The 16,154-nt window shown below is 42.7% G+C and overlaps 3 protein-coding genes across 3 annotated transcripts; all 3 read left to right on the plus strand.

Moving 5' to 3' along the window:
• The first annotated feature begins 1,811 nt into the window (after positions 1 to 1,811).
• LOC103129758 (olfactory receptor-like protein OLF4) lies at positions 1,812 to 3,379 on the plus strand. The gene is made up of 2 exons (XM_016665350.1): positions 1,812 to 2,795; positions 3,344 to 3,379. The coding sequence occupies exons 1-2, from the start codon at positions 1,812 to 1,814 to the stop codon at positions 3,377 to 3,379; spliced, it is 1,020 nt and encodes a 339-aa protein (XP_016520836.1).
• A 1,261-nt stretch (positions 3,380 to 4,640) lies between these two features.
• LOC103129759 (olfactory receptor-like protein OLF4) lies at positions 4,641 to 6,716 on the plus strand. The gene has a single exon (XM_007540948.2). It carries the CDS (start codon positions 4,641 to 4,643, stop codon positions 5,628 to 5,630), a length of 990 nt encoding a protein of 329 aa, XP_007541010.1. The 3' UTR covers positions 5,631 to 6,716.
• A 406-nt stretch (positions 6,717 to 7,122) lies between these two features.
• trappc14 (trafficking protein particle complex subunit 14) lies at positions 7,123 to 15,559 on the plus strand. The gene is made up of 13 exons (XM_007540920.2): positions 7,123 to 7,471; positions 9,150 to 9,481; positions 9,851 to 9,946; positions 10,067 to 10,196; positions 10,897 to 10,983; positions 11,158 to 11,278; positions 11,372 to 11,519; positions 11,710 to 11,792; positions 12,514 to 12,665; positions 12,872 to 13,008; positions 13,644 to 13,722; positions 14,673 to 14,787; positions 14,892 to 15,559. Exons 1-13 carry the CDS (start codon positions 7,282 to 7,284, stop codon positions 15,046 to 15,048), a joined length of 1,827 nt encoding a protein of 608 aa, XP_007540982.1. The 5' UTR covers positions 7,123 to 7,281; the 3' UTR covers positions 15,049 to 15,559.
• The last annotated feature ends 595 nt before the right edge of the window (positions 15,560 to 16,154 follow it).

Consider the following 16,154-nt stretch of genomic DNA (forward strand, 5'->3'; position numbering starts at 1 on the left):
CTGTTCTTATGTTGAATCTCACCTGTCAGTGGAGAGGCTCAGCTTTAATTTCCAACGTCCAAGCTAGAAATAAAATCAGAACACATGTAACCTGACGGATGCAATTTCCTTCTAAAGGTTTATTTTTTTGACTTCCACATTTTAATCATCACAATTTTAAAGAGAAACCCTTGGCTAAAGGATTGATTTTATGACTCCTACTGCAATCTAATAGCTACAAAATAAATACAATTTGTTATGTCAAGGCAGGAATTTGAATGATGGTGTTTTGTATAGAGCTAAAACTGACATAAGGATAATTTTCTGTCAGGTTGTCATTCTACTAATTAGATTGATTAATCTCAATCTGAGAGTAGAATAAATTCATACAATAACCAAGTAAAAATGCTACAAAAAATTGTCAGGGAAAACTGCAATGTATTAAAAACATTAATATGAGGTGAAAATGTAAGCCTGTTTGAGCAGAAAGCAATGAGATAAAGAAAAGCAGTGCAAAAAATTGTAGAAGTCTATTTATTTGGTTTAACTTTCATAAATAACATATTCATTGTACCACACTTTAACTCTTTAAATATCAAAAATCCTCCTTATATCTCTGTTAGATATTTTAATATTTACCAGGATTCTAGTGGATGTCAGAGCTTGACTAAATTCTTTCGATGGAATTTCTAAGTAGAGAAAAAAAAATTTTTTTTATTTTGTAAGTTATTACAGCATTAGTTCTCCTGTATCACCGCACAATTTGTACCTGAAATACACTAAAGGCCCTTAAGTGACGTAAATCACAATCCAGTCAACAAGTGTGGTCAGCTGTCGATCAAATCTCTTCGGTGTCGTAACTGGCTCGGTGCGGCTAGTGCTACCCCAGAAGTACAAAAATGTGAGATTAGCCAGACAGAGCAACACCAGATCTGCTAATGGAAAATGAATCTGGCTGGGGCGGACCGGGACTGAACCAGTTAAAGGCAGTCTAGTGTAAAATTGCCTTAATTACGTAAAACCAGCCAATTACCCCTATTATAATGGAAGACCTTACTCTTCTGTTAAATGCACTGAACATTTAGGGGTATAAACATACTCACACTCACCAAACATAAAACAAAATTCAGCCCCAAGTGACACATTTGGACTCCAATGGAATAAAAAATGTCTATGGCCAAATGGCTAAACACTAAAACTCACTCAGGCCAACCTATTTAACCGAGACTTTTGAAAGTTGGTACACAGTTGTAGCTCCCTCCAAGAGGATCCATCACTGTCGTAGTGTGGGAAATTCAGACATCACCTCATAGCAACAGGTGTGGCCCTAATTTCCATATAAATCAACTGATCTGCACCAAATTAAACATGGCAGATATTGAAGGTTAGACCTTAAATATGTGTCCCTCTAAAAACACACAGGACAAAGCATGATTATCTAACAGCAGAACGTTTTACCATGTTTATATCATTTTGATCAATTTCGAAATGATTTAATCTAACAGGCAAGACCATTACAAAACACTATAGTTTACAAATTGGTATGAAGGACATAAAGACAAAAGGGGCAGGTGTTCCAACACCATCAGCCAATTACATATCACACACGACTCTAAGATAATTTGTCTCTGATCAGATAAATATAAGTTGAAGAAAGACAAATTATGCAGACTCACCCCGGGTAAGAGTTTGCAAAGGAGGTCTACTGTTTGTTTTAAAGATATGGACTTCACTACAATCTAGACTATAACTATGAAATACTTTTTTGTGTACAACAAATGTTTTCATTTACATTTTTGTTCTAATTGAAATTAATGTTTAATTTGGTAAACATGTCCTCCACTAATCACACTCAGCTAAATACCACGTTAGATGTACAGCGTCAGGGAATCCTAGGGGTGGCATTTTTTTCCACTGTGACGACTTTGCCATGCTGTGTGTTTCTTTTCATCAATGTGACAATGTTGTACACCTTGAGGAGTAAAGAGGTGTTTCGAGAGACTTCTCGTTATATTCTGCTGTTTAACCTTCTGTTTTCAGACACCATCCAGCTGGCACACAGTCAATCAATGTTTTTACTGTCTTCCTTTAGAGTAACACTGCTGTATTCTGTATGTGTGGTCTTGACTATTCTCAACAATCTGACACATAGCGTTTCTGTTATCACACTGGTGGTTATGTGTCTGGAGAGATACATAGCTGTGTGCTTTCCATTCAAGCACAGTGTGTTGATCACCACAAAAAACACAGGAGTGGTTATTTGTATCATCTGGTGTTTCAGTTCATTCAAAGACATGATGCAATTGACTCTAGCTTTAAAACTGTTTTTACACAATGTAAGCACCGTCCAGATGCAAGATTTCTGTGGACTAGAGAATGTGTTTGTTGATCCAGCTTCTGTTATTTTTAACAAAGCTTTCACTTATTTTCTGTTTGTGTTAGGTGGTGTAGCTGTTGTTTTCTCCTATGCTGGTGTCGTTGTAGCAGCTCGTTCTGCCTCCACAGACAAAGCTTCAGCCAACAAGGCGCGAAGGACTCTGCTGCTGCATCTGCTGCAGCTGGGCCTCACACTGTCCTCAACAATACACAACTCACTGCTCATAGTTATCTCAAATAATCTAGACAGGGTGCAATCTGTGAACATGCAGATTATCCTTTATGTTTGTGATATTGTCCTTCCTAAATGCCTGAGCTCCCTCATATACGGCCTCAGAGACCAGACAATCAGACCTGTTCTTATGTTGAATCTCACCTGTCAGTGGAGAAGCTCAGCTTTAATTTCTGATGCCCAAGCTAGAAATAAAATCAAAGTACATGTAAAGCAACAGATTTAATTTTATTTGAACTACCAAAAAAAATCAGAATAGGTGTGTATTTAACTTTCACAGATGAATGAGTGAAAATCTCAGTGGGAATCTGAGTATTCTGTCATTGATTTTGACTGAGATAATTAAGAAGGTAAAATAAATTTGTTGCGCACAGTGTTGCTGTTGGTTTCTCCATAATGTTTCGCAATACAAGTCAATGTAAAGTTATTGTGGCATATTAGATTTGAGAATTTTTTTTTGTTTTTGTGTGGTTTTGGGAACTGACGGTCTGATGGGAAACCTCTTCACTTCCCCTCTGGCCAACTGTGACATCTGCCGCGCTGCTCTTGAGCATCACACTAAGACCACAGGAGATTTAAAGGGGAGCTTATTTCATTGATCAGTTTTATTTATTTTAAAATTTATTTATCTTGGGATTTATTTAGGTATTTTTTATTGTTCATTTAATACTGTGTTTCATTTTATAACATTTTTATTTCAAGCTCTATTTTCTATTCCTATATTCAAATGATTGGGTGGCCCTTCTCTGTGGTCAGGGTCTGGTCAATGTGCAGCAAGCTGAGAGACTGTGAACTTCAGTGCATCTTACGATTGTAGCTTAGCAACTTAACTGACAAACAAAAACGATGCGAAATATCTTTTTACGGTATGTCATCTCTATTTTATCAAACGCTACCCATTCAAATCAACACAGTAGTTGGTTAATGATATGGGACCAATCTGGGATGACCAGCTATTATGGTTGGAGGACTAATTTGACCAAAACAGACGTGAACTTTGCACCACCAGACCCGCTTCAAAGAAAACTCTGCACCCCATTTGAATACAAAAACATAAAACACAAAAGAGCCTGAAATAAAAACGTAGTGAAGAACAGAGTTACAATATAAGAATAAAATATGTAACATGTTATATGTTATATATAATATGTTTACAAAATATCAAAAAGTATAAAAATTTAATTAATTCATTAAAAAATAATGACTGGGAAAACATGCTTTTTATTACTATGTATACATTTATTTAATATTTACTTTGCTTATATATCATGAGGAGTTGTTTGTAATCACAGTATTTATTTAGATTTGAATGAAACTGTTCCCTAATGTTGTCTGTACAAGTTGTACAAAATAAAGCTGGGTACACTGTGTATATTTTACACCTACAAACAACCGACTACATAAAATTTCTAGTCTGCAATAATGTCAATCAAAGAGAGGAGCAGCTTTAATAAACCTGTGGTTTAATATCAGTATAACCTTGTTGGTGGAGTCCTGTAGTGGGCTTATTTGAGATTAACTTGGATGATATTTTTTTATTCTTTTCCTGGATGGACCTCAGTTCAATAAGTTTTCCTTTCATTTCTGTATAATTAATTTGTATTAGTTCGTTACATAAATTCTGTTTTTCCTTTGCGAATACGACGTAGATTAGTTCTTTGTCTCTATATACTCTCATTTTAAAAATGGTACTGAATTCCTAAAAGCTACAAAAAGAAGCCAAACTTTACTCCTTCCTTCGGCTTGGTTTCTGAAAATGTTTCGTCACATCCAAAACGGCCCGTCGGTTCAAAGGTTCTGCCTTTCACGTCCACGTTTTCATCATAACCATTTCCCAACAAATCTCTGAAAGGCAGGTCTCTGACGATGACATAAATAGTGCAGCTCTGAAGTTGACTTGTTGGACAGAAGGTACGATGGTGGAGTTTGAATCACAATCCAAAACCGATGAGTTGATGTTGTTGTTAAAGCAATAGTTTTATCTTTGGATTTTAGTTTTATTTTTGTATTTTGGGGGGAATTTGACTTCATATGTTTTTAAATATTGGTGAAAATGCTCACTAATCAAACTCAAAGGAACAACACTGTTGAGCTGCAGCGTGAGGGGCTCCTGGGGATAGTATTGTTTTCTGTTGTGACAACACTGCCCTGCTCTGTGTTTCTCTTCATTAATCTAACTACTTTATACACCCTGAGAAGTAAAGACGTGTTTCGAGAGACGGCTCGCTACATTCTTCTGTTCAACCTTCTGCTTGCAGACACACTGCAGATGGCAAAGAGTCAGTCGCTGTTTCTTCTGTCTGTCTGTAGAGTATCACTGTTGTATCCAGTCTGTGCCACTGTGGGAGCTTTGTATTCTCTTTCTCATAGAATCTCTTCATTAACTCTGGTGATTATGTGTGTAGAGAGATACATAGCTGTCTGCTATCCTCTCAGACACAATGCCATCGTCACCACCAGAAACACCACATTGGTTATTTGGGTCGTTTGGACTATCACTTCACTAAATGTTATGATTCAAACAATTATAATGTTCAAGTTTTTATCAGAAGAACAGCAGCACATGCAGATAACAGACTTTTGTGGAAAAGAGAGTATGTTTACTGATCCAGCATCTGACCTTTACGACAAAGTCTCAACCTACTTCCTGTTTGTGCTCGGGGGTGTAACGGTCATTTTCTGCTACACTGGCATCATTGTAGCAGCTCGTTCTGCTGCCACAGACAAAGAATCAGCCAGCAAAGCCAAAAGGACTCTGCTGCTGCATCTCCTGCAAATGGGCCTCACAGTGTCGTCAACAATACACAATTCATTGGTTACAGCCGTCTCCAAAAGTCTAGACAGAGTTCTTGCTGTGCGTCTCCAGATTTTTCTTTATGTTTCTGTAAGTATTCTTCCTAAATGTCTAAACTGCCTCATTTACGGTCTGAGAGACAAAACAATCAGGCCGATCCTCATACTCAATCTCAGCTGTCAGTGGAGAGGCTCAGTTTCATTCCCTGTAATTACGAATAAGAAAAAACAAAGAGTACATGTCACTTGATGGCTGTTATTTCTGGTTTTATTCTGAAATTCATTTAACTTGGGTAAAACAAATTTTGTAAATGTGAGACATAATTTTTTTTTTCACCTGTGATGTGTTTGTGCCTTACTTTGTACTGAACATAATGACTGACAGCTGAAAGACTAAAAAGTTTTTTTTTTGTTTTTTTTTTTTAATCCGGTGATCAGATTAAGGGATATGTTGCTGATTACGTGCTGGTAATAATTGGACATGGAGTCCAATTATTATGTAATTGGACTCCATGTTTTGGCTGATCATCTAAATCAGAGGAGCCAAACTAATTTTCATTTTGGACCACATCAAGATGAGGAACGTCTTAAAGGTCAGGTTGTGGCAGAACATAGTTAATACACTGATAAACTATAACTTTCTCTGCATTAACGGGGTACTTCTAAAATTAAATACAACTGAACATCTTTCCACATTGGTGTAATCTGACTCTATACATAACAATGGATTTGATTTGATGACAATTTACATTCTGTGGCTTCATTATTGCAAAGTAAAATGTAATTTGAATACTCCTTTATAAGAAATAAATACAAGACAGTTCTTGTTAATTAAAACACCATGAGCTCTTAAGTTTGTCTGTTGGTTTCAGTCTTCATAAGCTAAAATGTTTTATATTTAAAAAATATGAAGCTGAACAATTCAAATACTGAAGATCACAAATGTGTATCCCTACAACATTGTCACATTTTTACTAGTATGATCAAATAAAAGGAGTCTGACAGCTAACATTTGTTTCACCAGGAAAATCCCATCATTGACATAAATAATTTCATTTAGAAGAGAATTCAAGACTCACAGGAGCACAGAACAAAACATCCACAACAAAAACAAACAAAAAAAGTTCTGGACCATCATAAAGAAAATAGTAAAACACTCCTCAATTAAAACATTTACATTCAAAAGAGAAATAACATTTAGTGACAACAGCCCTTTTTAGTTAACCTTTTGTTGTACCGGTTTCTGTCTTCATGGAAGTTGTAGCTGAGTCCAGCAACAAAAAACTTATTTAAAGTTGAAATTTAGATAATCTGTATAAAAAAAGACAAATTATTATTTTTTAAATAACTGTAGGAAATGTCTTACTATTTTTTTCAAACAAACCACAATTTTATTTTACTTCTACTATTTTGAATTTAAAATGACAAAAACAGCAGATTGATAAATTTTCTTCTATGAAATGTTGAGATTTGTGGAAAATAATATTAAAAAAACAACATAGATTCCAACCTAATAATAAGAAAAATATATCTAAAAAAGTATTTCTGGTATCTCAGCTTCATTCTGTAGTGAAAATCCAATTCGCACAAAAACAATTTTTGTTATATTATATTTTACATTTTGTTATGTTTATTATATCCAGAACTAGAAATCAGAAAATGTAAAAATCTATAAGGGAGTAAAAACTTTTTCTCCTCTAATATAGTGGATTACTTTTAGCAGTAAAAACAGGCAGGCAGTTGTAATTTGTTGAAATCGCCACTGTGGGGCGCAGTTGAGTTTTCCATCCGCTGACTGAGCTCTTGTTTTGAAAGAACCAGGAAGTCGTCGTGTTTGATTGTTCTGGTAGGGGTCCGTTGACTCCTGGTCCTGGTCCGCTCAGCCTCCTCCGGTCGTCGCCATGGTGCAGATGATGGAGTCGCAGTGCGAGTACTTCATGTATTTCCCGGCGGTACCCATCACAGACCTGTCGGACCCGGCCCGGTACCGCAGTCTGCCCCGCCGGAGCCACCTCTACCTGGGCGAGACGGTCCGCTTCCTGCTGGTGCTACGCTGCCGGGACGCCGCGGCGACACCGAGCGAGGCCCCCGGTAAGGCGGGCGGCAGGGAGGGATGCCGGGTGGCAGGGTGGCGGGGAGCCGGAGGACCCGGTCCGGATCTGACCCGGTTATCCTGGGTCTCACCGGGCCTCTGCCTCGTTCGGACGCCTCGGTCTTCCTGGTTTTGGGGTTAATATTCAGCGCTGGACCGGTTCTGTCCCCGGACCGAACCTCCCTGGGGCTGTTGCTGCAGGACCAGGCAGAACAACATGGAGGAAGCATCATTTCCGTGTTCGTCTGGTCATTGAAACACTAACACACCGCCGTCATCAAAGCTCTGTCATTCATCAGAACCGGAACCAGAGCCCGAACTGGGTCTGAGCTGAACGGAGCCTGCAGCAGAGTCTCCAGAAACTACAGTCTCACTAAACATTACTAATTAATTTCAGAAACTCTGAATCAGAAAGTGAAACTAATTCATTTCAGCTGCCTGGTTCTGATAGTTCTGGTGATTCTGACCCAGAATCCAGTGTCAGAAAACGAAAATATGACATTAGAGCCATAGACATTAGTTTTTGATTCAGTAAAGCTCATTTCTCTCCGGGTTCTGGTTCTGGACTTCCTGAGACGATGCTGGACGTCTCTGTCCTGGACAGACGTTGCGTCTCTGTTTGTCCTGCTGACCAAGCTCTGCCGCGGTGGTACCACGGCTGCTGAGCCGTTTTGGACCTGCTTGGCTGCAGCTCTCAGCCGGAGGTTCTGGATGCTCCAGCTGCTGTTTGTGACGATCTTTCAGGATCTGCTTCTCTTTTGGTGCATGGAGAGGCTTCAGAGTATCTGTAGAGCTCACCTGTCTGCTGCTTTTTTCATTATTATTTTAAAGGGGCAGGACCATGTTTTCCAGCCACATGGGGCCCATATCCCACATGGGGCCCACTCCCACATAGGGCCCGGGACCGGCATAGGGCCCGTATCCCACATGGGGCCCACTCCCACATAGGCCCCATATACCACATAAGGCCCGTATCCCACATGGGGCCCGTATCCCACATGGGGCCCATATCCCACTTTCTCACAGCGGTCTGAACGGCTCAGTAAAATCCGATCTGTGGAACTAAATCGAATCCGATAGTTTTCAAAGTGACTGCAGTCTGAACGGCAATGGCTAGGCCTGTCGCAGTAACCAATAAATTAATTGATAAATTAAAACAAATTCAGTCATTTCTATTTGTATGATCTTGTTTTCCTCTTCCTACCAAAAACTAAACTCTTCAGTCTGCTGCTTTGGTCTCAACTACATCCTTCTTTTGAAGGATAATTTTGCTTACAGATTCTTCATAATTAATATTTTGTTGCTTCTTGTGTTTTTATTTATTTGGAATATTTAAAATGTCATCCAGTGCCACTGTTAAATGTTCATTAGAAATGAAACTTTATTGATATTTGAGAATCGCCATTACTTGAAAATGGTCTCAAAACAACAATATTATATCGCAGTAACTTCTGGGACAAATTATAGACCAATAAAATGTGTTACTGGTCTATAAATCAGGCTTAGGCTTAGTTCAGCCTCTCAAAGATCAATAGTTTAATCTCTAATAACATTTAAAATTGATGTAATTAATTAATGTAACGTGTTAAAGTCCTGGCTCTACCTTAAACTTTCTCAGCCAATTAAAACACTCCTCTGGACGATGTGATGAAGCTCATGACTTTCCTCTCCCTGCAGGGGGCGCTGACGTCACAGCGGCCGGTTTCGGCACAGAATCGCCCAGCAGCCGAGCGTGGCGGGAGCTGGCCGGCTCTCTGTGCGCCGTGGCCAGCGTGAGTCCGGGTGAGAACAGCCGTCACCGTGGCAACCACCACCAGGACTACCAGAGCAGCGGCGATGAGGCCAACGAGGACGGCGAGGACGACTACATGGCAGCGGCGGAGGCGGCCATCGCAGCGCTGGGCAGCAGGGTGGACTCCCGCTGTCGGAGCTTCAGGGACTGCAAGCCGCTGCTCATCCACAACTCCTCCGGGACGGCCTCCAGGGAGTTCCGCAGGGCTCCGCTTCAGGTGCAGGAATGTTTACAACACATGTGGAAAAGTCCTGATCCACCATCCACTTATCTATAGTTTCCTTTTACACAGAGAAAGCCAGTGCAGAGCATTCTGGGTAAATAAAACCAAAGCTAATACTTTAGCCTAGCGCAGGCAGGAGAAATGGCTTGTGGTTTTTAGCCAAAGACTAAAGGGAAATCCTCCAACCGCTAAAATGTGACACCTCCATTTTGTGAAGAAGGAAGTTGCGCTCAGTGTAGTTTTTTTCAGTGTTTTTTGGTGCAGCGCCCCCACAGGCGGGGAGGGCAACAGGTTGCTCAAAGTGTTTGGTTGGTTCAGGTTTTAATGCACCGTCTTCATCGGTTCTGAACTTCTCCTCCTCAGTCCCCTCTGGATGAACCGGTTGTTCTGACGGACGAAGTGATCTTTCCTCTCACCGTCTCTCTGGACAAACTTCCAGTCAACACACTGAAGGTCAAGGTGAGCAGCTCCGTCTGCAGGTGGAGCTTCCTGTTCCGGCCTTTGTCTGGTTTGTTCTGTGTTTGGTGAGAAGCAGCTTTGTGTGATGTGTGTTGGACTGATGCAGATGTTCTGCTGCAGGTCATGGTGACGGTGTGGAAGAAGGAAGCAGAGAAGGTGGAGGTGCAGGAGCTGGGATACCTGAGCGTCCTGCAGCAGCGAGAACCCACACACACCTTCAGACACGACCTGAACACCTTCAAGGCTCAGGGTACGACACACACCTGTGTTTTGCTGCACCTGTCTGGACTTGTAAACCCCTTCCACCCCCACCCACTGTGATAAAAACCCGTCTGTCCTGCCTGGCGAGGAGTTCTGGGATAAAGTCTGGATCCACCCCAGTTTCGGTTCTGATGAAAGTGCCAGCAGTTTGAAGGTTTCATGTTAACCAGCGAGAACCAGAGCCGAGAAGATCACTTCTCCTGCTGTGGTTCCGACTCTCTAATTGGTCCAAACGGTCTGAAGGTTCCTGCTTCACTTTATAGTTTCAACAGAACTCTTCTGATGACCCAGAACCACTTGCAGCCATTTAGAGACAGGAAGAGGGGTCAGTGCTGTGCACCACTAGCTAAGAAGCTGGCTGAGCTAACCCTAAAGAACTAATCATAAACATTAGTTGTGGTAACAATATAGGCTGCACCAACACAGGATTTAGTAGAAGCTAACGTTAAAGCGCTACACCAACATGGTCTTTAGCGGAAGCTAATGCTAAAGCTGCAGGATGTCGGGCTTGATGCTCAACAGTTAGTTCATAAGGTATTTCCTGTCGTGCTATACGTAAACATTTTCTACTGCCCTTTTTGCATACAATGATATTTCCTGGTGCAGTGCCAGCTTCAGCCACAGGTGGCATTGTTTCTAACCCAAATGAGGTGAAAGAACTAGCAGAATAATGATGGTTCTGTCCGCAGTGAGCACCACGCTGACCGTCCTGCCGCCTCCCACCGTCCGCTGCAAGCAGATGACCGTTTCTGGGAAACATGTCGCCATCCTGAAAGGTTTGGCTGAATCCAAAGTGTTCACACCCTGTTCTGTAAGGCTCCAAGCCAGACATCGATGTGCTTCATTGTGACACTCCAAACTGAATTGGCCTAGTCAAAGTTCAGACCTGAATGTATCTCAAAATCTGTTCTCCATCCGTCCTGACTTGTTTCTAACTGGTTTCCTCTCAGTCCTGAACGAATCTTCCCAGGAGGAGCTGAGCATCCGGGACGTCCGGATTCTGCCCAACCTGAACGCCTCGTACCTTCCCATGATGCCAGATGGCTCCGTGCTGCTGGTGGACAACGTCTGGTACGTAACGGGGCCGAGGGTCAGCTGCAGGGTCAAGGGTCAGCATCAGAGTCCAGGGTCAGCAGCAGCACTGACTCCTGTCCTCTCCTGCAGCCATCAGTCCGGTGAGGTCGGCATGGCGTCTTTCTGCCGCGTGGACAGCAGGGCCTGCCGCCTTCCCAGCATGCTTGGCGCCCTGGAGGAGCACGACTTCCTGTTCCAGTTGCACCTGAACGACGTCCCGCAGGACGACTCTAACGAGGTCGGTTAATCAGCCCAAAGTTACTGATGATCAACGTTTGAGAAACGTTGAGATGTTTCCTCTCATCCTGACGAAGAGTCGCACCAGAACAAACTCAGCTGCTGATGCGGAGGCCCGTCTCCATGGCGACAGATTCTGGCCTCCATCATCAAGATAAGACGTTCAGTCCCGGGTTCTTCTGTGTTTTCAGGGTTTCGAGGTTCCTTTGGTGGCGGTTCTGCAGTGGTCCACTCCCAAGATGCCGTTCACCAACTGCATCTACACCCACTACAGGTAAACCCAGAGAGGTTATAGTTCCAGTTTATACGGTTAATGGAAACGCAGCGATAGACCTGATGAGTGATGTTTGATGTTATGACGATTCTGGATCTCTGCTGATGAAAACATGTCATCATGTTTCTAAAGAGGATTTGTTCCTCAGTAGTTGGTCTGGGCTCCTTTGGCATGAATCACTGCATCAATGCGGCACAGCATGGAGACCAGGCCGAGGTTCTGTTGAGGTTCTGGTCCGGGTTGCTGTGATTTCTGTCGTCTCCTTCCTGAACTGACCCACACAGTTCCATATTGGATCATCTGCAACCTAACAGCAGGACTCGGTCCAGATGTTTTTCTCCTCGGTCCAAACCAGATTCTGTTGGCTAAATCAGATATTTAAAATCCTTTTTACTGATCTGATCTAATATTTTATTTTTTTCCTTCCTCTCAACCAGAATTATGTTTTTTATTTTTTTTATACTGACATACTGAGAGGCCACCTGCAGTTCTGCGAGTGGCCACCAGGTGCTGCTCTGACCCAATCGCTGTTCAAACAGCAGAACTGAAACCTCTGAAACTCAGAAAACGATTTAATTTTCTTTACAGTTTCTACCTCTGCCTAGTTTCTCCATCCTGTTTTTTTCTTTCTGAGTGGTTCTGGTTCTGCTGGGTTGGGTTTTGGACCAGAACCAGGCCTGGTACCGGAGCTGTAACCCCGTTCTCCCTGCCTCTCCTCCAGGCTGCCCAGCATCCGTCTGGACCGGCCGCGGTTCGTCATGACCGCCAGCTGCCCCAGCTCCGTCAAGGTCAAAGAGCATTTCAAGGTCAAATATGTTCTGATCAACAACCTGCAGGACTTCCTGGCCGTCCGGCTCGTCTGGACCCCTGAAGGTCAGTTCGGACCGATGCTGGTTCTCTAACTGGAGTTTAGAGACTCTGAAAAGCCGTTAGCTGACAGAACAACACAGACAGAGAAATTAATCCAAAACTGAACAAAGATTTAAATATTAAGATGAAAAATCTCCTTCATCTGTAAATCTGCTCTGTTTTCTCTGCTGGCGGTGGTTCTGTTCTGACCCGGTCCTGGATGTGTCCAGGTCGCGGTCGGGGCGAGGACGCGGCGCTGGCTGCCGTGGTGTGTCACACACCGCTCAGCAACCTGGGCCACTGCCGCAGAGGAAGCACTCTGTCCTTCAGCGTGTCCTTCCAGATCCTGAAACCAGGACTGTACGAGGTGGGTGGACCAACGCCGCTGCTACAGCCACAGATACAATCAGTTTGATATTATCACCACTGATGTCGTCCAGAGGCGCTTTGCTAAACAAAAACTCTCTTCAATCCAGTCAGACATTCATTCCAGTTGATCCTTGTTATCATTCAGATCTTTAAACTCAGTTTATTATTCAGATGAGTTTAAAAAAAGTTTCCATCTAAGGAAACCCAACAGAGAATCCAGTCGTTGACTTGCAGCGTCACTCCTGACCAGCAGAAGGTGACGGTGGAATCAGCCAGTCAGAAGGCCAGACCAGGTGTAGCTTCTATACAGATAAGAATAACCGACTGTAAAGTAGAAATAACAGCAAAAATATGCAAAACAGAGAGTAGTAGGAGAAGAAAGTGAGACATTATGTCCAAAACATCTGAAATTGTATCTTTTTAGTTTATAAAATCTGTATTTCTTGACCCAGAATGTCTACACTTTGTTTTATTTTAGCTCTTCGATAAAATGAAACATTCTCTATGCATTAATTTGATTTGTCTCCAAGTTTTCTTTCATAAAACAAATTAACTTTTTTTCTGTTAACTAAATGTTTCCAGTTTTTCCTCCTATCAGCTTTATGTCGTCTCTGATGTTTCCTTCTCTTCCAGCTGAGTCAGCACATGAAGCTGAAGCTTCAGTTCACCGCTTCGGTCTCCAACCCGCCGCCTGACGCCCGGCCGCTCTCGCGTAAGAACTGCTTCTTCCATCCAGCTGCAGGTTCTGGTTCTGGTTCTGACGTAGCAGCAGGCGAATGCGACCCAAATCCAATCTGTTTCACTTCCATATGTGGAACTAAGTACAATTGTTTTCAAAATGAGTTTTCAAAAACTATGAATTGATCAGCTAAACAGAACAACCAGGAAAAACTGAGAAAACCAAAAGTTGACACTTGAAATAACAGCAAATGACGCAAATTGGAGAGTAGTAGGAGAAAGAAGGGAGAAGTGGTTGGTTTGTAGTTCCCATCAGCTGCATCTCCAGTGACCATGTAGTTGTGCTATTTGACTTTTTGAAAATGGCGCCACCCACGAAGAAGAAGAAGAAGGCCGGAAGTATTTGGAGGATCATAACGCAGCATGTTTTTAAATGACATATCGCATGAACAAACTTAACGTGTAATTTTTATTTAATTCCTTATTTAATGGAAACACCAGCATTGTGAAGTTGTTTTTTGTTGTTTTTTTCAACATTAGTGGAATATCAGCAAAGTTTTGTGTACATTTGTAATGGAAATGCAGCTACATTTAGTGCCCTGATTCCAGGCTGCAGCTCTGAATCTACAAATTAACCAGCAACAACAGGAAGTGGAGCTGAAGCCCAAAAACAGTTTCAAAGTTCTGCTGATGCCACAGAAGGAACTTAAATGTTTCTATAGATGATGAAGCATCCAGAGAAGCTCTGAAACTGTCTCCATGGCAACCACTCAGAGACCGATGGTCATTTGGGGCGACTGTGGCTCAGTGGTCAGAGTACTCATCTTGGAATTGGAAGGTCACAAGATGACCAGTCGTCATATGTTGATGTGCCTCTGGGCAAAGCAGGTGACCCACTGATTTGTGAAGATCTATGGATCTAGTGTGAAATGATTTGAGTGTATTATTGTTTACTAATACCATTTACCATTCTCTGGTCCCCAGGTAAAAACAGCCCGTCCAGCCCCGCTGTGCGGGACCTTCTGGACCGGCACCAGGCCAGTCTGGGCCGATCGCAGTCCTTCTCCCACCAGCAGCCGTCCCGATCGCACATCATGAGGTGAAACATGTCCAGGTGTAAAACCAGGTAGATGGCCTGTCTCCATGGTAATCCCTCTAACCCGGTGTGTGTGCGTGTGTGTGTGTGCGTGTGTGTGTGTGCAGGACGGGCAGCGCCATGGAGCGGCGGGCCATCACGCCGCCGGTTGGCTCCCCGGTCGGCCGGCCGCTCTACCTGCCGCCGCAGGACAAGACGCTGCTGTCCGTGGATAAGATCGCCAAGCGGGAGTGCAAGGTTCTGGTGGTGGACCCGGTCAGCTAGGCCGCTCAGCTGGACCAGAACCACCAGATGTGAAGCTACTGAGGAGTGGAAGCGCTGATGGTGGAAACATTCCCTCCACTCAGAGACTGACAGATATTTATTGTTTTAAAGTGTTTGCAGCATTACAGGTCCAGAACATTTCCTGAACATTACAGAGTATTATGGAGGTTCTGCTCAGGTTGCTGCTGATTTGGAGGGAAACCCAACAGGCAGGCGCGTTCTGGGAACCGGAACTGGGCCCGTTTCCCTCGGATCAGCACCAAGCTGCAGAAGTCTTCTTGCTCTTTTATTTTATTTCCCGCTCTGAACCGGAGTTGCTTCTTAAAGTGTTACCTCAATGTTTCTGGAGTATTTAACGGTTCAGGCGGCTTCATCTGTTTACAATCAGCACCGCCTGTCCTTCCTCTCCAGGTTACTGAATGTAAAGACCCGGTCCGGGCCGGGTCGGTCCAGTCCAGACACTGATGAGTTCCTGCTGTGATTCTACAATACAGGCTGATGTTTAAAACTCTGCAGGTTCTGTCTCATCTTTACCTGATGACCACCAGCCGACCAATCAGAGCACCAGCTCAGGCAGCTGCTCTTACGCTACCTGGTGGTCAGTGCAGGTACTGCAGCTTGACTCAACACGTTGAAGCAGCTGAAACAAACATGGTGGCTTCATCCAGTCATGATGCTGAACGGAGAAACATGCTTAACCAGAGGCAGCTAATATGGCTGCCTCTGTCGAGTTGCTAACTGTTAGCCACTCGAGGCAATAACAATGGAAATATTGGTCAGACACACAGAGCATTAAAGAGAGCCATGTTGTTTTTTAAATTACGAGAATAAAGACAAAATATGAGAATAAAGTTGTAAAGATAAAATGACAAAATCAACATTAAAAATTTTTTCTCGTAATTTTACGACTTTTTTCTGGTAATATTCTGTCTTTATTCTTGTAGGAACAAGTTTTGTGTCAAAGATAAGAAAATAATTCATGTGTTGGTTTAATGAGAAACAAAACAGTCTAACTGCAGAGACACTGATTGTTCTGCCCCCTACCGTTTAACATAAGAACTGCAGCACCACAGCGGAGCCTGAAAGTATGAAGGTGATTTTATAAC

Source organism: Poecilia formosa, unplaced genomic scaffold (assembly GCF_000485575.1).
Source record: "Poecilia formosa unplaced genomic scaffold, Poecilia_formosa-5.1.2 Scaffold574, whole genome shotgun sequence".
Taxonomy (NCBI): Eukaryota; Metazoa; Chordata; class Actinopteri; order Cyprinodontiformes; family Poeciliidae; genus Poecilia; species Poecilia formosa.